Genomic DNA, 21,663 nt, shown 5'->3' with positions numbered 1-21,663 from the left:
CTTTCTGCTACTTGTTTTCAGTCCCTTGGACCATCTTTGTGGTCTTTTGTTGGACACTACTAAATTTATATTTTTCTTCTCTCATCTTATCTACCTACCTGGGATTCCTTTAGTTGCATTTTCTATTAGGAAGTGAACTGTTATTTCCTTGACTACATAAATTACTTTTATAATTGTTAGTAGCTTGCAGAATGTTAAACATGCATTCATGTAGGGATGACAATGGTATGGATTTTAGTGTTTGAAACAGGATATCCTGAAAGACTATTCATCATCACAGTGCTCAGCAGAAGAAAGCAGTCAGCTGGATAAACATGCAATTTTCCAATCAAACAATGTAAGCAGTTCATTCTAATCACTTTTCGAGAATCACATTTTATATTGCTTAAAAATATGATAACTAACACTGGCACCATCAATAGGTGTAATGAGTTTGCAGATAGAGAAATCCCTCTTGAATAATTGAAAAAGAAAATGCAATACATATAATTTATTAGTATTAATGTATTTTAGTGTTGAAATATTTCAGGAATCACTTGTTTTATAGTCAACTGTAACATATATCTTATTTATGGGGGACTTTGATGCAGTGGCCATATATATTACTGTTTTTGAATGAGTATTCTGTCTTTCTGTCGTTCCTCATGCATCTGCAAAATCCTGTTGGTTAAACCCAAAACAAATCCATTCAATTGGCAAAACTGTATCAATAAATTATTCATCAGATAAATATACGTGCTAGTAAACTGTGGTTTTTTCTGACTCTTTTGTTGGCATTTGACATATATGTGGGCTAGGATTGATGCACTACTTGAAAGGTTACAACAGAAATTGCCATAACAGTGATTGACAAAAGGGGCAAATGTGAATAAACATATAAAATAAAAGAAGTTTCTTTTTTGCTATATATAATCCAGTTTATGTCCAGGAACCAGAAAAGAAAGAAAATCCAAGGATACTATAATATTCTTTAGGAGGAACATAATGGCTTCCAAAATACAAAATCAAGCTCCACTAGCACAATAGGAAATTTCACAGCCACCGTGCAGAGACTGAAGAGCACACGGGGAAATAGTGGGTGGTGGTGGGTGTGAATCAGTATTTCAGATTTTTTAAAATTTTAAGTGCATAAAACAGAAAAAGAGCAACCATTAAGACACAGACACCAAACTTCTCATGGAAAACCCTTATGGCAAAAAACCATGGCATGCAGTAACTTTCAATAACAAAATGGGCACCAACCCAGATTACGTATGTGAACACCAACTCACAGAGAGCATCAACCCTCTTCGAAACACCAACTCTGGTTATATGCATCATAAAAGCATCTTTCACCCTCTTAAAATGAATAGTGTTATGAAGGTGCAACTAAGGATAGCATTCATAGACCTTGTACTGCTCTTCTTGATTGTCAACAGCTTGAAGACATGTCAATGTTTATATCTGAAACTTTTGGCCAGCATATACACAAGATATGAGATCATGGTGAATCTGCAGGTTTTCTCTAAGTTCTTCAATTCAGCATCTAAGTTGTCACTGGTTATCCTCGCCTAATGAATCATCTTCTTTCCTATAGAGATCCCTTCTATACGATAGAACATATACTCTTCAAAAGTAGATGCTTGTGGGCAGTCCATTTCACCACTCAGAAGGTGACAAGGTCTCCATATTCATTGTAAAAATCAGACCTATGGAGTGTTTTAGGCATTTTTGAGTAATGGGGTCTTGGCTTAGCTTGCTAATGAGCATTCATGACCTCTAAACACTAGTTAGGTCACTAATGATATATCTTTTTGGCTTGATTCTTTTGAACATAGGACATGACCTAGCAAGCTGGAATGTTGAAAGGGGTTGCCTCCTCAATCAGATTCATCAAAATTCTCTAATCTGGGGCCATTATTCTCTGATCAGGTATATATAGCTTAGCACATCCACCACAAATTCATAGTGTTGGACAGAAAAAGGCAACCTGCTGCTTGCACAATTCCATTATTTACCATTTTCATTGCCATCAATCTATCCAAGGTTGGTGTCTCCAACCATCATCCAACACGAGGCAATCTTTGATTTTGGGAGCGTACTTTTGCAGTCATACTTCATTTTGGCAATCCTTGACAAATTTCCCACTTTAGCACATCCACCACAAATTCGTAGTGTTGGACAGAAAAAGGCAACCTGCTGCTTGCACAAATCTATTATTTACCATTTTCATTGCCATCAATCTATCCAAGGTTGGTGTCTCCAACCATCATCCAACGTGAGGCAATCTTTGATTGTGGGACCATACCTTTACAGTCATACTTCATTTTGGCAATCCTTGACAAATTTCCCACTTTAGCAGGCTGCATTTAACCCAAAAGGTGGAAACAACTTATCTCATCAGTAATTAACATACGTAATGAATGCTTGTCCTAAAGTCCATGACATATAAGCATTTAGCACCACCCTTCTAAAAGAATATGATTTTAAATTTGAATTATATATTCATCTCATATTGAAATCTAAATCTCCATGTGATTTTGGAAATTAGCCCACCTTTGGATTTTCAGAAGTTCAAATTGATCAAGACTCAAGACTTTTGATCAATTTTTGATTTTAGGAGAATATTTCAATTTTGGATTTTAGAGACATAAGCCAATCATGGATTTCAATAAGGATTATTTGGATTTTCCTTGATCTCGTCTCTTTCCTATTTCATCACTCATTAACACATTTTCTTTTAAAGATGGTTTAACGCTTTGACCTAGAGCTATCAACCGGTGAGGCCACAAATGGGGTACCTCATTCCAATGGGATTTGAACCTTGATAGGGAAAACATCATGATGTCAATTTAACCATCATAACATACCACTATTGGAATCACTAATTAACACTTCAAAGACAAGGACTTGCGGGACTTTCGTGAAGCCATTGAACTTTTGGAATTTTGTCATCTTCATAGAAATTTTATGGATTTAAGCCTTCTAGGGTTTCTTATAGTTTTTCCTCTTCTAAACAATTTCAAAAGTTGAATCGTGTTGGGGAATTTCAAAAGTATTACCATATCAAGGAATTTCAAAACTTTTTAGTCAATTAGGAATTTTGGAGATTCTATTCATCCTGTGAATTTTGGGATCTTTTGGCATGTTAGGGTTTTAAAAATCTAGACTTGTCAAGGAATTTGGGAATTTTAGGTCTGTCTAGGATTTCTAGTGCCTATTGCGTTCTCCAATTTTCTCTTCTAAAGAAGAATTCATATCCTGTCGGGGATTTTGGGTGTTGTGGTTTTCCTTGAGTGTTTTGTTTCCAAACTGCAGAGATCTCTAACTAGGTTTTGATACTTTGCAGTATTCTATAGGGTTTAGAAATTTCACCATTGTTTCAAGATATATGCATTTGATCTGTTGTAATTTTTTAAAAGGAGTTCAACTTGACATTTTTAAGTATGGGTATCCTGGTGTTTTAGCTACAATTGTCTCCCTATGCAAGTAAGGATCTGATGTAGAATGGTTTCAAAGGTCAATTACATACTTTGGAAAGAATATTCTTTTCCCAATTGTGATTTCCCTTGGCTGTAACCTACCATCCTCTTCTCAAGTGTACGTCATACCCTTTCTTTTCCAAGGTAATCACTACAAAATCCACGAAGAACTGTTGTATGCCGATAACTACTTTTTGTCCCATCAATGTCCCAATGGGCTTGATTCGTTGTTGATCCACTCTTACTAGCTGGAATGTGGGTGACAAGAGAGTTGGCTTCTCTAGAGCCTTCCAAGTTTTTTTAGGGAGGACATTAACACTTGAGCCTCCATCCACAATAGTATTTGTCAACTTACATCCCATTATCTCCATTTCCATCACAACAGGTGTTCTTCCTACCCCTATTGTAAATAAAGTATTGGTGTCCTTCCCTACCTTTGCGTCCTCCTTCCATCTTCCTTGGGTTTTTCTTCCTTGGAACTTCCGCCTTGTGTTATAGCCACCCTTAGCTGAGGTAATGTTTCTGAAAAATTGACAACCCTCACTGGTACGGTGGCCTCTAGTACTTGGTGCATAATGTTAGTTTCGGATATTGACCTAAGGGAAGGGGGCACTTGTCCTTCCTTTTCTATGGCATCTTGGATGTCTCTCCTAGCTTCCTCAAACATCTCCTCCACGCTTGCATTAGGGTATGTGAGTTTCCTGACTTGCATCCTTGTGATGTCTAGGACTTCATTTGGTGGTTCTGAAATTTCCAGCATGTTCACACTTTTCTATCTGGGATAGTTGGCATCCTTGTGGTTACTAGGTCCACAACACTTACAAAGTATTCCTTCATTTTGTCCTCTGCTTTGACAATCCCAAGCAAAATGTCCCCTTTCATTGCACCTTTTGCATTGTATCATGGGACGTCCTTTTCTGTCATATTGGATTTGGTTCCGAGGTGTATTGTTAATGTTCCCCCTTCTGTTATTACTGTATCCACCCGATGATGCCTCCATGTTTGTGTTCTGTGGCGTGTAGAAGGTGGAGTGGATGGTTCTCCATGTGTAGAAAATACATGAGTGCTCCGTCCCTTTAGGTTATAAGGACATTTCTTAATGGAATGTCCTAACACCTAGCACATATCACAAAATGGTTTTCTTGGGCAACTGGTTGTGGTGTGTCCTTTCTCACTGTCCGTACACGATAAGTCCTTCCCCTCTTTTTGTCCTTCCTTGTTGGTGGCCATTTCTTTCATCATCCTCATCATATCCTTCCATAGTGCCTAGATTGTTTTGGATTCATCTTGGCTTCCTTCTAAGCTCTCGCTCTTGCTTCTTTGCCTCCTCCCTTTTGTGGTTTTGCCTTCACTTTCTACATCCATAGTACATGTGCAGGCATCCGCGAAGGATGATGGTGGCATAGTTTAAAAACTCAATATCGGCAATATTTGGGCCTGCCCAATTTTTTTGGAAAACTCGGAATTGGCAAAAAATTGGCACTTTTATCAAACATTTGAAAATATACAATTTCTTGAAATATTCTTAGCAATTATTATGAATCTACTAAAGTCTAAAATCTACTATAAATCTATTTAAATCTATTATAAATCTACTAATATATTATATATCATAATATAAATCTATTATTTAATAATTATCTGTAAAATATATCGCTACTAGCCTACTACAAATTATTAGTTTTTAAAAATGAAAATAAAACAATATTAATGTATATTTTAAATTTAAATTACAGTAAACATAAATTACTTTCGTGTTTAAAACTGTAAATACTTTAAATTTACTGTATTACTATTTACTATTTTAAATTTAAATAAATACATTAAATTTACTATATTTAAAACTTAAAGAAAATTAAATTTAATGTAAATCTTTTAAATTTAAATTTTTTAATAATACTGTAATGTAAATTTTAATCTTTTATCAAAACAAATAAATTAATTTTTTAACAAAATTTATTGATGAAATTAAATATATAATTATATTCAGATTTACATAAAGTTATAATCAAATTTACTTAAAATTTTACAAAAAACAATGAACATCAACATACCTTATAATCCAACTGGAAGTTTGGAAAAAACGAAAAGTCTGAATGTCATAACTGGAAGGTTGAATGCAGAGATTCGAGCACATCAAAAACAATGAGTGACTGAAAGCCCTAAGTGCCCTAAAATGCAAATGGAAATTTTGAATATAGATTTGATACAAAAAATCAACGTTGTTTAATGTTTTTTCGCCCCAAAACCCGCGGATAGTGGCAATTTCTTGACTAAGAATCGCTGCATTTTTTTGGAAATTTCAGGGCCAGTATTTATGGTGTTTCACGAAATATTGCGTTTTTTGTGATTAATCGCCAATATTTTAAACTATGGATGGTAGTACTACTTTCATTTTCCTACGTAGGGAGAATGTTTAGCCCTCAATAAACCATCTTTTCTTTAAACCACTTGGGGGTTTATTTTCTAATTTCTTGATTAATTCTTTCATCCTTCTACTATAGGCTCTTATAGATTCATTCTTCCCTTGTCTTGTATTTTTGTTGTTATCTCATCATCATTTTGTAAGAGTCTAAATTCTTGCTCAAAACTTGTGTGGAGATCCTTCCATGTAGCTGTCTTCTCGGCCTCTAAATCTGTGTATCGGTCAATGGCAATCCCCCTTAGGGTAGCCATTAACCACTCATCCTCATTGTTCTCCCCGTTTGCTTGCCATATGTTTATGAACCTTTTACTGTATCGTGCTGGATCGTCTAATCGGTCTCCTATGAATTAAAGAAGTCTTTACTTGTCTGTAGACATCTTGGTTCTCCCACTCTTCCCTTGAGTGTTTGTTCTTGACGAGATTACTTCTTAAGTATCAATTCCTGACAAGATTGCTCCTTGAGTATTGGTCTTTGGCAGGATTACTCCTTGAGCACTGGTCCCTAGCTTAGTTACTTGTCCTTCTCCTTGTAGTTCCCCCTCTGTGTGATTAGAGTTCTGTTATTGGATAGGACGATGCTCTCTCCGTGCTGGGTTTTCGGGGTTTCTCCACCCCTCCTTCCTTCTCGGGCCTTCTGAGATTGCCAAATTGGCTATTCCCCTTATGGTGTTTTCAAACAAATTCTCTTCTATTTGGTCTGGCACTTGGGATTGGTTAATTAACCCTCTTAGATGACGATGTCTTTCTTCCTGCTCCCTATTGCGTAGAATCCGCTGTAGGGTAGTTTACCCCTCAGTTTGTTCTTTTGTTACTCACCTCGTTTTCTTATTTGGAATTAGGGGCATGGATTAGTTTTTTGTATGGGTGTCCTTCGATTGTCCCTTACTTGGAGTTCACATTTGCCTCTTTCTGCAAACTGCTGGAGTACTTGTTGCCTTCTTTGCTCGCTTTGCACTTCAGCTCGTTCTTCCTCCACTCGCACCAAGCTTCTTGCTAGCGACCGGAATGTCTGTCCAAGAAGATCATACAGAACTTGTGGAACTAAAATCTCATCACATACCGTGCTCTCAGGAATTGCTCTCTCCTGGGCTTCCTTTTGCACGTACTGGGCAACTGAGACTTCCCATGCCTCCACCAAACCTTTTGTTACTTGATCTTCACTTGTTATTTCTTCCTCTTCCTCATCATTGTTTGTGATTCGTACTTGTGGCAGGAATGGTTTGCTCATTAATCCATCTCGTTTATGATATGACCTCTAGGTTTGAACTTAGGCAACAACGCCAAAATATAGAATGGTTTTAGTACAATATATCAAAACATGAATTCAATATTACCATTATCAATATATGCAATTATTACCAATGATATTCCTAGCAAATATGTGTGAGGGGAAATAGTATCCTTTTATTCATTACCAAAAAAAACAAATACATCATTCATGTTTAATTGTTCTTAAATAGTGCTCAATTGGTTAGGGAGACCAACAGACACATCTTCTCGCTACCTAACTACCCAAACCCACTACTATCTATCTTTAATTACATTATTGTTTTATTATGACCTACATTTGAATAGTTTGGAGATTTTAATTATTTTTGATGTCTTTGATTAAATCATAGTGCCTAGAATGTGCTCACGATTGCTCTGAAAATTTTGGAGCAAAAACAAAAAAATTCAACCCTAGTGCTAAAATTCTAGGGACAAATTGCAACTTAAACTTAGAAATGTCGAGAAATTCCCCAACCTACACTGAGCTTCACCAGAGAATGTCGATTTGCATTTTTGTTAAAGATTTGAGAATAATTTTTATCTTGCCAACAAGAGGCTTTGACGTGCTTGTGAGTCTTACCATTCTCATTCTTCTCTTGTCTTACCGTGCTTCTCTTTTCTAATGTTGGATGAAAACAACTCTAATGGATACCAAAATAAAATACACTCACTTCATTGTGACTTTATTTCTGTGCGCAGATGTTTTATTTTAGCACTTTAACTAATTTTTGCAAAAATCATGATTATGGGGAATTCACAAGTTTGTAACATTTTGGTGTTTCTAGGCTTTTTGGGAAATTTTGGAATTTTGGACCCAACAGGGATTTTGGAAATTATCACTGGGAAGTTGGTGAATTAATGAAGCCTTTGGAAAAGGTCCTTTCGGATTTTTGGAGTTTTGACCTTGGCAAGGAAAAACTTTCGAAAGTTTTAATTATTTACGTTTCAAAGATATTACTAGGTAGAGGATTTTTGGAAATCCTACCAAGTCAAGGAAATTCAAAGTTTTTATGGCGTTGATGGTTTGCCCAAGTTGTGGAATTTGAGTTTTAGAATTTTGGTCTTTGGACTAAGTCAGGGATTTTCCTAATTCATGGATTTTATTCCCTTTGTGATACGTTTTGGCGATTAGGCTCTTCAAGGAACTTCAAACTTTTTCTATAGTCGAGGACTTTTCAAACATAGGAGTTTTGGGATATTTAGCATGAGCAAGGAATTTCTAGATTTCACCCATGTAGAGGATTTTTGGAGATTACAAGTGGTTGGGGATTTTTAGGAGTTTGATAATGTTTTCTTGAAAAGTTTGAATCCCTTGAAGAGCACACGATTATAGTAAGAGGGGAGGTGATTCAGTATAATTTTCAACTTTGTCAATTTAAAACTTTTAATCTAAACAATTGCTATAATAACTTTAAATGCTGAAATCAACAATTATCTACATGAACACAAAGACCGCTTTTATTTGGAAACCCAATGCAGGAAAAAACCTCAACAAATAATTGCTTTTATTTAAACTTGTTCTTTTACAATGATTTGTAGGCTCCAACCCCTGTGTTTATGAGCACAGACTCACTGGAAGCTCCAACTCCCACAATTTGCAGGTATTGACCTATTGGAAGCACCAACTCCCACTTCTGTCTTTGTGAGCACTAACCCACTGCACACAATCTATTTTTCCACCTTATCAATGTTGCTATCTTCAACTGATGATGGATACTTATATTGCGCACTATTCTTTTCTTATCTTTATATAAATTTATATACTCTTCTCTCTTCTTGAAGTCAACCAATAACAGTCAACTTTACACTCTTCACTCTCCTTTACGTAAAGATCTATTTGTATATCAGGTAAAAATCTGATTACATAAATTCTTTTGTCCACACTTTTACTCTGCTAGATGTATATATTCCTCTCCTTTTAGAATTCACACTTTCTATTTCTCTTCAATAAATATATAAATCAGATAAAAAATCTGATAATATATTTCTTTTTATTACTCTTCTTCCTTTCTTATTTTTTACATGCTAACTTGCTTCTTCAAATAATATATTTCCATGTTTATAATTTGGTAGTAGGGAGATGTGACTCTTCAATTTGAAGAGATACTTCTCTTCAAAAATAAATTACAATTCTTTTAACTATAATCAATATTAATTATTTTTAACTATCCAACCGCTACATCTTCTTAGACCGCACATTTGTAATTGTTAATTTGACTTGTATAACTTTAACATTATCATTGACGGTAACATCTCTGGCTTCGTATCGCTGTTTGTGATGGGCCCATTTGCTCCCTATAAATTGTGGAATCAGCATTTGTCTCTATGCGTGTGACCTTTTTGTCTTATTGCCCAACTTCTTAACATCTTCCTTATGCTCCTCATTGCTGTATAAAAACTTCAATCCTTGTTGAATGTATATATTAAAACTTCAATCGCTGGTAATATGAGAGTGAGTATTTCTTATTTTTCAAAATTGCTGTAAATTACAAATACACACGACTGATTTGCAAAGGTGTGGTAGGCAATGGTGAGAATGATTTCAAGGAATGTGACCATTACCCATAGATGCAACTTCATGCAAATTCCCATTTCAAAGGAGTGAGGAGTGCATTTTTTATGTACATCACTAGGACAATACAAGACAAACTCATCAGAGGCTCACTCTAGAAGCAAAGAGCTTGAAAAGAAAGTATGTATCTTTTTTCATCCAGTATCCGAGATTCACATATAGAAGAGTTCATAGATTTACCAGATGTCCTTATCGACTTCAAATTTATCCTACCAATGGAATGATATTGCTCGAAGTTAAGGCGATTGGAAAGATATGAGTACTTCCAAAGAGTAAGGAAAAAATGACCATTTCCTTTCCATTTTTCATTGGAAACATGATTGAAACTTGCCTGTCGACATAGGCCTAGGCTAAAGATGTAGTGGTATCCATTCATATTTTAGTGGTCCAAGGCTGATTTTGATCCTCACAACTGTATTTGGATAAATGAATGGAGAAAAGTACAATTATAGAGTAGACCTTGAGGACTTTTGGTAAAATACTGTGGATGAATTTGATGTTAGGAAAAGACTTTAGTCTGAGTTCTGTGTATGTTTGGTCATAACAACTAGGCTTTTCCATATATTTGACCCTCTAGAAGATGATGAAGAATATGCTCAGCTGTGCTTTTATAAGAATAAAAAACTCTCCTGTGAAATGGTCAAAATTAGAGGTCCTTGATTTAACCACCTTGGTGCACCCGATTTTTAAGTATTAATAGTGGTGGGTTAAGCAACGTGTCCAAGAGTTGAAGCAAAAGAATATGACTTTCACTTATAACTTGATGGGCATAATAGAATCAGATTCTTCTAACGAGGGAGTGTCCCAAAGTATCGAGCCAATTGAAAGAATCAATTCAAGGAAAAGGAAGGGAGTAGTTGATGACTCTACAAGGTAAAATGCGAAAAAAAGTGTGATTGAAGAACCTACTAAAGAGAGGCAAAAATTAGGCCCCTCCCATTCTGCTACACATAGGATATAGGATAACATATTGATTCTTGTGGAGAATCACTAGCTGAGGTAAGGGTTCCTTCTCAAATCAATGAGGAGAATATTAAATCAATTTAGAAGGAGGATCTAGAGCCCTCATCTCCTTCAAACACAAAGCTAATTGAAATTAGAGAATAAGATGGATATCTTGGACGAGGAATTTCATGTGAGTAATTGTTTAGCTCTTAGGGGATCCTAGGATTTTCCATTTGAAGAAAGTAAGCAGGAAGAAGACAATATTGAACAACCTATAGTTCCTGATTGGTTAAAAGAAAGAATGATGGTGAAAGTGCCTATGGCAGTTTAGGAAGAAGATGACACAACTGTTTTTTTGGCTACATTAGACAAGGTGGCAATAACGAAGACAACCAAAAGGTTTGCCACAATTTAGAGGGATGAAATGGGTTGCCGTTTAGTTTAGATTGATGTGTCAAAAGTTGATAGGGAAAAAGAGGACATTATACCTCAGGAGTATGAAATTATGACGATCAACATTAGTTGGAGCACCAAGGGTCAAGAGGTTGAAGACTTGAACAATTGAGTCTCTTCCATCAAGGTGAGACTAGGAAAAGAGATAGGAAGAAACAAGAATACAAGAAAGAAATTGAGTTCTTGAAGAAGTATATTCTACAACCTCTTGATCATTATGATGCGGTAGTGTAATGGCTTAAAATCTACACCTCCATGGGTGGGCCATTTACACATCATGTTCCCCTTTAGCCTAAGACCCAATTTCAAAGCATTTATCAATTTATGCCATAAGTTAATGCGAACATTAGCCAAAAATCCACGTAAGCAAGCCCTGGCGACCATGGACACATGCGTGCCACGGAGACATTCGTGCAGCAAGCTTGTGTCCATGAATCTACAGATATGCAGAGATTTGAGTAAGCATTACAAACCTGTCACCCTGTAGTTCGTAATGCCCAAATGATGGCTTCCTGCACAGATTCCATTCGGGGTTTGATAAAAACGCTTGATGGAGATCATTTTAGTGCTCTATTTGTTCAATTTCAAGTTCTCTAGTTGTAAAATCACTCATGAACCTTTCATTTATTGAGCTCCATTTACAATCTCTCTCATTCCATAGGCATCTTTGCACTCAATAAACCTGTTTATTGTAGGTTCAACTTCATTATGTATGCCCAAGCTCTCCATTTGGATTCACCATGCCTCGTATCCACGCCCTCCTTGGCATTTGCCGACTCTCACTCTTTCTCCCTCTCTCTCTGTCTCTCTCCCTCCCTCTGTCTCTCTATCTTCCTTTTTGCACATCTAACTGTGTTTGACCATATCATACTGTCATATCATTTCTCTTCACATTAGAGCATTTACATTTAGTGTTTGTGTCATTTTTAATCTGGTCATGTATCACTGGTTATCATACCCATATCTCTTTGGCCATCCGCAAAGGTGGAAACACCAAAATGGGGGTTTGACTGAGCCAAGCCTCTCAAATGACCCCAACAATTTTCCTTTCTTGCTTGTGTACATGTTTGAGTCCTTTCGGCTTTCTTGACTAATCATGAGGATTTCATTATCATCCGTCGAACCAAGTGTATGCTTCTTATCCTTTTCATTAGTTTCATCTTTTTCACTAGATTATCTTAACAAATCCACAACTATTAATTTCATCATTTATATATCATCTTGGTAGTGTTATTTTATTTTGTTGTCTCAGTAATTGATTACTTTTTGTGTTGTTTTAGCATTCTGGGCTTACTCTCCTTGTTTTCCGATCTCCATCTGTGACTTAAGAACACTATCTGTATGGGATGCTAATGTCTCATGCTAGTGTCCTCGAGATGCACTATAGTCTTTTGGACTCGTGCTTTTGTCTACAACAAAGAGCTAACCAGTTTCAGGGTTTAATCCCTTAAGCTTGACTTTTCGTCCTCTATGATTAGAATATTACTATTTGTCCAGTAGTGCCTTAAATTCATAGTTATACACTGAAACAAACTAAAACTACACTCACACCACTTAGGCATTTTAATCACTCATCAATTAACCTTCACATAGTTTGTGTAAATAAATTAATCTAATTTCACGGTTGGTTAATTGACATCACATACATGCACTCTAAACATCAACGTTCAATTGTATCTTCTCGACACTCTTGGTCGGCTAAGTGAGGTGTTTAGAAGGGAGTCGTGTATCCGTTTGAGACTTTAATTGGTCTTTAGGGGGTGCATTATTTTCTCCTACACAAAAAGCTCCACCACTTTTGAATATTTGATAGGAAGCAATTGGAGTTTTTAAGGATGGAAAGGTAACTACAAGAAAAGCCAATGAATGGATGGTAGGTAACAGTGAACAAGCTGCCACATTTGTGGAAAAGTTGATGTTGACATATGGCCAAACTTCTTCTTTGCTCTTCAAAATTGCAAACATGTCAAAAAAATGGGAAGATCATGATATTAGGAGAGTGATTGTAGTAGGGTCTATCTATGATTTCAACACATGTTATTGGGCATTAATTACATGAGGTGAGGTCTTGGAAAAGGTGAAGGCTGATAGTATCAAAGTTGAGTAGCGAATTGGATAGGTTTAGAACAGCATTCTCCTTATAGCTATTCATAGACTTGGGAAAGAGACTATTTAAGAAAATGATATGCAAGTGGAAAATCTAAATCATAGAACTCGCCGTTGTCGGTAAAATCTATATTGTAGCCGACGGGTAGAATTGTATCCAAACGGGCGTGTGACTGTTGAGTCACCCCTTCGGGAAGTTATATGTACACCGTCCCAAATGGACTTTGTACGCATCATCATTGTAATCGGATTGTAAGCATTGAGCACATATTGCATATATGAATAAAGTATCTGTTCTGTGTTATATCTTGCTATACTACATGCGTTAAGTATCATTTACCCTGTACGGTAAGCATCTAGCGCCATTGCTAGTCAAACCAAGGAAATGTTATGAAGATTAATGCCGAATTTTCTTAACAAGGATAGAAATAAGATAAAAGATAAGGATGAAATATAGACAACACAAGAAGTTTTAATTTTAGCATAGTAGGCGGAGTGCAGAAAAAAGCTTCAGCAGATTGACGATAGACACCGAGGGGGTGAAGGGGCATAGACGGTGGGAGTGCATTCACCTAGCAAGGCAAAGAGTGCCGAGGAATTGTTGGAAGAGACTCAATAGTGATTGAATTTAGTGGAAGAAACAAGGGAGGAGTTCCTTAACTTGTATACGCTGAGGGTAGAGCATCCGAACGAAAGAGAAGCAACTTGCACGGCTTGAAGTGCCGAGGGAGCACAAGCACGGAGTGAACTCTTCGTTCTCGATACACCTGACGAATGGATACAGGCAAAGAATCGAACAACTTCACTTGAGGAAGATCTTCTTTCACCAGGTAATGTAGTTGTCGGAAGTAGTGGTTGTCTGAAACAACGCGGCTATGTAGAACAATGCAGGTGCTCAAAACGGCACGGGTGCTCAGAACAACACAAGTACACAAGTGCTATAGAATCAAAAGAAAGTAGCGATGGTAGGACCCAAGCAGAAATTGCCAAAGTTTAATGGTGATGGAACGACCGATCAAACAATGCAAGACATGTGAAACAATATGGACAGAAAACGGTGTAACAGATAAAGATGATTGGGTTTGGCAATTTCCAGCAACCCTATGGAGTGTGGCAATTGATTGGTTTGCGGATGTCAACCCTCAGAAATTGACTACATAGGTGGATGTCAGAAAGGAGTTTATAGTGGAGTTCCGACTGCTACGAGATGATAATGAAATTGTAGCAGAGATATACAACACAAAGTAAGGAAAGAATGAAGGAATCCGTGCTTATGCAAGACGGCTAAAAGAGCTGGTTGGGAAGATGGAGAGTCAACTAGCTGACGATTGAAGAAACAATGGTTTGTTGAGGGGCTACGACCGACTCAAAAAAAAATGATGAAGATTGTACCACCAACATCGTATGTAGATGCATATAATCGCACGATGGATCTGGAAAGCGAACAGAAAACAAGTAAGAAGAAGAAGCATAAATTGTCAAATTTAGACGATTCATTGTCCGAAAGTAGTAGTAGTGACGAAGAATCAAACAAGAAAGTTTGAGCGTTACAGAAAGATATACCACGAATGATGAAAGAGTTTAAGAATTTCAAAAAGAATTGGAACTCAGTGAAGGGAGAATTGTGGTGCACGAACTGTAAAGAAGATGACCACACAAAGGGCACATGCCTGAAGAAACTGTTATGTGATATTTGCTAGGTGGTGGGACATTCCATAAAGGAGTGCCCGTTTAACATGAAGTCAAAAGGACACCAGCAAGTATGACTAACGCAGGAAGTGTCTGTCAGAACAAGCACAAACAATGATGCAACTTTAGGAGGATATTGCAACAATAATCGACGCAGAAGGGGTGGGCAATAATAACAATAATAACAATGGAGGCCGAAGTTGGATACAGTATGACGTGAGTAGACGACCAATGATACAGTTTCGTGTGTGCAATCTCTGGGGCCACTTTGCCAGAGATTGTACCATGAAGAAGACGTCGCAGCTACTATGCAGATGGTGTGGTCCGGGAGATCACGAAGATTCAAAAATGCTCGAAGCAAGGGGTAAATCTATTAAGCATTGAAACGTGTGATGAGAAGGTACTAGCCATTACACGTGAGCAAGCGAAGAAGGCAAAATACCCTGATGTAGAAGAAGAAAAGGAAAGGTTATAACAAGTACGAATAGAGCTGGAAAGACAAATGATAACAGGGAAGTTACAAGTAAAAGACATTGCTGATACCTCAAAAAGGAACTTCGCTGAACAAAAAGTGACGAGGCAGATAATGCAAACAAAAGTTCCTATTAAATTAAATGACCTTCTAACAATGCCATAGTTGCGGACATATGACACCACTCTCAAGAGTGATGGAGGAAATTGGAAGGGATGGTAGTGGAACAACGACAACAAACCCCATGCTACTGACACTTACTACAGGAAGGCATCTGACAATATTCGAGATGGGCATGCTAGGAACTGTACTGACAAACACAATTGTGGACAGAGGGTCAAGCATGAATGTGTTATTGGAAGATATATGGAAAAGGTTATGGACAACCCACGTTGTGGCCACCTACATTTCAGTTACTCACGGTGGATTAACACGGGCTCAAACCATTGGTAACTTTGATGGCTCAGCTGGCAACCATTGGAACGCAACCATTTTTTCTAGATTTTGTGGTCATTCCACTAAAAAGAAGAGGGTATGATGCTATCCTTGTATGGGGTTGGTTGGTGCAAGCAAAAGTAAAACATGACTGGAAACGAAACACTCTATCCATGGAATGCGGAGGCAAAAGATCCATAATTGACTTACATACACAAATGGTAGGGGAAGAGGTAGCATCGTCAGACTTAGAAGGTGAAGGCGAGAGTGATGATGGAGGAAAGAGAATGGAACCAGAGGAACGGGTATTGAGATTAGCAGGAGAGTTGACTGATGACGACCTAGACTCGGTGAATAGACTATTATAGTGGTAGATGGAGGATTACGAGCTCTTTCCAAGCTGCAACATGTTGGGTGTCGAGGAAGAAAAAGAAGGAAACGAGTTTTCGAAGAAGTACAGTGAAATAAAGGAGGGAGAAGTGCAGGTGGATGAGACAGCGGCCCATACATTCAGTGAGGATAAACCGATAAAGTATGAAGAGCCTACGGTGAAAACAATGAACTTGGGAGATGAGGCAAATCTGAAAAATATTCTTGTAGGAGATGATTGGAACCCAGTTTTGAAGGCAACAACATTCAAAATATTTATGGAGTACAAGGACGTCTTCGCTTGGACGTTTAAAGATTTAATGGAGTGCCACCGGAGTTGTGTCCACCGAATACCGTTGATTGAAGGCGCAATACCCGTACGGAAGTGGCCGTACTGAATGAATAAAAATTTTGCGGCATGGGTCACGGAAGAAATCGATTGAATGCTCGTAGCAAGAATTATTTTTAAAGTGCAGACGAGTGAGCGGGTATCACCAATCGTGATATCTTTGAAAAAGGACACCACACAGATAAGAATATTCATAGATTTCCGATGCCTAAACGCGGTAACGATTAAAGATCCGTTACTGATACCATTTACGGATAGCATCCTGGAGGAAGCAACGGGGCATGAGATTTATTCATTCATGGACGGATTTTTGGAGTACAACCAAATATCCATCGTTAAAGAAGACAAATTAAAAGGAACATTCATTGTGGAAGATGGAGTATACACATACAACAGGATGTTGTTCGGACTGTGCAATTCCCCGACGCCATTCCAGAGGATTATCCTGCAAATATTTTATAAAATGTCTATCGGAAGTTTTAAAGCATTCCTAGATGACTGGTCAATCTTTAGCACAAAGGATAAACACATAACGACATGTAGAGAATGCATGGAGAGGTGCAGACAAGCAAGATTGACACTAAATCTGAAGAAATGCAGATTAATGGTGCCACAGGGAAAGCTTGGAGATGCCACCATCGATGGCTGTCTCTGAAGTGAAGTCATTTCAAGGGCACATCGGGTATTACCGGAGATTCATTAAGAACTTTGCGAAGGTGTCCTATCCACTGGACAAACTCATCTGCAAGGGTGAACCTTACAAATAGGAAGCCGAACAGAATGAAGCTTTCAAGGGATTGAAGACAAGGCTGGCCACGACACTGGTTCTAGCCTATACGAACAGGGACAAAGGATTTCATGTTCATGTAGATGCATCAAATTATGCCATTGGAGCAACACTGGGACAGACAGGTGACCATGGATTGGACCATTTGGTGTATTTTGCAAGTAGATTGTTATCTAAGGCAGAGAAAAACTATAGTACGACGGAGCAAGAGGCACTAGGGATGGTGTACGCAGTACAAAAATTCAGACATTATTTGTTGGCGACGTCATTTGTATTCTATATAGATCATCACGCACTGCTATACTTGGTGAATAAGCTGATTATTCAAGGAAGGATAAGTTAATGGTTACTATTATTGCAGGAGTTCACATTTAAGATTGTGGTGCGGCTAGGGAAAAGTCATGTAAATGCAAACCATTTGTTGAGAATAAAATCAAGGGAACCACTGGAGGGAGTTAATGATGATATTCCTGACGCGCAACTATTTCACGTCATAGTACTACAACCCTGGTATGTACATATTGGAGAATATCTATCTATGGGACAGTTCTCGAGTGAGATGCCACCAATGAGAGAAGGAAATTGGTGCTGAGGAGTCGGATGTTTCAATTAATCAATGGGCTACTATACAAAATCCGACCTGATTAGATTCTAAGGCGGTGCATCCTAGAGGAGGAAATTCTAAAAGTACTAAAGGAACCGCATGAAGGACCAGCAAGAGGACACATGGGGCCAGACACAACTGCATGAAAGATACTGTTGTCAGGATTATGGTGGCCGACCCTACACGACGACGCCAGAGAGTGGGTCATTGCATGTGATACATGTCAGCGAGTTGGAAAACCATTGAAGAGGGACTTTATGTCTCTGAATCCTTCGCATGCACAGGGGCTTTCTGAAAGATGGGGATTGGACTTTGTCAAACCCCTGAAGCTAAGCAAAACCGAAAGGTGCCGATACATCGTGGTAGCGACAAAGTACCTGACCAAGTGGGTGGAGGCACACGAAATACCAGAGAACTCGGTGGTGAGCACAACAAGATTTATATATGAGCAAATCATCACTAGGTACAGGATTCCATTGCAGTTGACAAGTGACTGGGGAGGACACTTTGTTAATCATGTCATCCGACTGCTCACTACTGAATTTAAAATCTATCATTCATTGTCGAGCTCGTACTATCCGAGAGCCAATGGACAAGCCGAAGCCACAAACAAGATCCTGGTTAGAGTAATTTATAAATTCTATGCAGTTGAGGGAGAAGATTGGGAAGAAAAGTTACCATCAGCTTTATGGGCGTACTGTATGTCATATAAAGTAACTATTGGACATACTTCGTTCTAGTTGATGTATGGACAAGAGGCAGTGGTGCCGATAGAATTCATGGTAGCAAGTTTGAGGATAGCAATCGAGAACAAGCTAAGCGACATGGAAAGCCTAAGGGAGAGATTGTACAACCTAAACAAACTGGATGAGTGGCGACTGCAGGAACAGTGGGCCATGGAAGCCACACAAAACAGGCAGAAGGCATGGCATGATAAGCATTTAAAATTAAATAAGTTTCAACCAAGTCAGGTAGTTTTGAAGTATAACAGGAGGAATGAGATCAGGCCAAGGAAGTTCAAAGTTAAATGGGTTAGACCATACAAGATACGAGAAGTTGGCAATAATGGGGCACTCAAGTTATGGACGCTAGACGAGAAAGAAGTACCAGATGCGGTGATGGGTCGAAGTTAAAAATATATCATGAAAGAAGTGTTCCCTTGCCGACGAACAATTGAGAGAAGAACGATAGGAAACATTGTATATATGTAAGATAAGTAGATATAGATAAAATGCAAAGTGGAACATATTTTCTGAGTGTGGAAGTAATAAAGAAATAAAAGACAATAATAAAGTAACAAGAGATTGGATTATTAAAATAAAGGAGTGCGAAAGTAATAAATGAAGAACAAGCTTATTAAATTAAATGGAGTAGTCAATTAAGGAACCATACGACCACTAAAGGGAGAAATATTTGACTGCACGGCTTAGAGGAAGCAAGCATAGAATTCACTATCGTACGACCAAGGGGAGATAACACTGTACGGTGAGCAATTACAAACAAAGGATTGTTAAAACTACACCATACAAATTGGGGAAAGTGAAATCTAAATACCGTATGACATATGGTCAAGGAGGGAAGTTAGCACTGTACGGTGGCCTTGGAGAATGTTGTATGACCCATTTAGAACACTGTACGACCCATCAAAGCACTTATAAAAGGCAAGAATATGGTGTACGACATTGGGAAAGCATCAATACACTGTATGGACAATAGTATGGCAAGAGAGGATTGGAAGAGGCACCATACGACTAGTAGAAAGTAGAGGAAAGTGCTGTACAGCATTGAGGAAGCATACGCAAGGCATAAACATTAATCAGTACACGCTGTACAATGGAAGCCAGAGGGAGAGGCCCGCAAGTACATAGCACGAATGTACGGTCAGATTGCCCGGAGGTTAGAGGTTGGGTGACTGCAAGCACCATACCGTACAGTAATAGGTAGCAAGGAGGCGGTATGGCTTGGAAGAAACAGAATAGGGAACATATAACATCAGCAATTGGAGAACTCAGAACAGGAAAGGAAGCCATTCTAGATGCCAAAACAGGGAGCCACATCTTCAATTGCCTGTACGGCTAAGAGGATTATAGGAGGAGAGTACCAGACCTTGTGTTCTCTGAAACACTTAAAATTTCAAGAGAAATCAACATCTGTACAATCTCAGAAGGAGAAAAGACTACAGCCGTACAGTAGATAGAAATGGCAAGGAAGAAGCTGTACACGAAACATAGAGTGAGGGCCGTATAGAGCCGTACGATGAACATTTTCCATCACTAACAATCCTGAAACAAAATTTGACTACTAAGGCATTGAATTTCTTGTGCATTCGAGATGCCTTTTTTTTGTACATCAGAGTGGGATAATTCTTTTGCCATGTGCGTGTATGATTTGGATAGAGTTGAACTCAAGTTGAATATGCTGCCAAATGTTGTGATGGAAGAGGTCACCCTTCTTGTGTCCATGTTCATTAAACATTCTGCTATAGAAAAGACTGAAGATGCAACTTCCTAGAAGATAGCTCCTTTTGCCACTTGTCTTCCATCCATTTGCTCTTATTGTTATTTTGGGAAACCCTAATTAGGGTTGTTATGTTATAAATCTTGATCGTTGTTCTTGGATTGATATTGGCATTTCATTTACTTCTCAAACCCTTCTCCCTTTGTGTGTTCTTTGAGGTTCAAAATTTGAAAAGTGCCCCTAAAGAACGAAATTTATTGGCAAGTCTAACTCCTAGCTTGTGAATCATATCAGTTGAGCATAAGTCCCTTGCATGTTTCAACAAACATTATCAAGGAAGCTATCCAACACAAAGTTGCTTGTTTGCACATATAAACCTCGGAGTCGCTGTGTTTTCTTCATGCAATCTTAGCACAAAGTGATTTTGTTCAAGAGAGTAGAGTGCCCCGAGATATTCTATTCTATGCCCGGTGGATTATAAAACGCACACCAACACCATTGTATACATATGGAGCATCATGGAGATAGTAATAAAGACACTATGATACCAATAAATAGCATGCAATGTTTAGAACACAAGATTATTGGAACATAGTTGAAGGCCTTCTTAAAATCTACAAAGAAGTAAAATATATAATAGCACTGCTAAAAAGTTGTCTCAGTATGATAAGTTAATCAATAGGTTGATTCTATCTACTATTTTATTGTGTTATTTGATTCTATGTGCTTGGTTTTGATTCCATAGAGATGTAATTTTAGTTGGGGGCTCAAATTTGAAACCTAAGTCAATGTTCTTTAAGTTGACTAGATTTAAACAAATTTAGCATATGACATTTTGTTTTCCATAAAAGACTTGTTTTGCTTTGTGTTTGCTGCCAACGAATTTCTGAGGTTATTTATTTTCTAGTTAAATTTCTGTGTGCAAATTTATATTTGTTGTGCTCCGAGTTTTGAATTCGTGTGCCAAGTAGCTTGATCAGATGTTTCGTGTGTGTCACAATGTTACTTTAGTAGTGAGCATGTGTATGTCATAATGATTTAATGTGCCTACATTTAAATGGTACGTCGAGTTTACTGCGATTTAGAAGATTCATTTTTGGCAATACATAACTCAAGTTTCTTGTGTTTCAGACGATAATTGGTCGCAGGGTTGGCTTTCATTTGAATCTATCAGAGTTCTTTGAAAGTAGTGAAAGTGATGACGAGAGTTTCGATTATGGGATAGGAGCTCAATGTCCACAGTGTGTTCCTTCTCAAGGTGTTTTCTGAA

The 21,663-nt window shown here is 37.9% G+C and overlaps 1 protein-coding gene across 3 annotated transcripts in view; it reads left to right on the top strand.

Moving 5' to 3' along the window:
• The window catches only part of LOC149554385 (RING/U-box superfamily protein), a 208,109-nt gene that overhangs the window by 101,793 nt on the left and 84,653 nt on the right, over nt 1-21,663 (top strand). For 2 of the 3 annotated variants that reach the window (XM_089828460.1, XM_089828462.1), the window contains exons 7-8: nt 239-337; nt 21,525-21,651. In XM_089828460.1, the coding sequence (XP_089684586.1) occupies nt 239-337; nt 21,525-21,651 (226 nt within the window). The remainder of the gene's footprint in view (nt 1-238; nt 338-21,524; nt 21,652-21,663) is intronic. The other variant, XM_089828461.1, reaches the window with a different exon arrangement.

Source organism: Cupressus sempervirens, chromosome 5 (genome assembly GCF_028749045.1).
Source record: "Cupressus sempervirens isolate cs-2001-9-10 chromosome 5, ASM2874904v1, whole genome shotgun sequence".
Taxonomy (NCBI): domain Eukaryota; kingdom Viridiplantae; phylum Streptophyta; class Pinopsida; order Cupressales; family Cupressaceae; genus Cupressus; species Cupressus sempervirens.
This window is presented reverse-complemented; position numbering and strand designations above follow the sequence as displayed.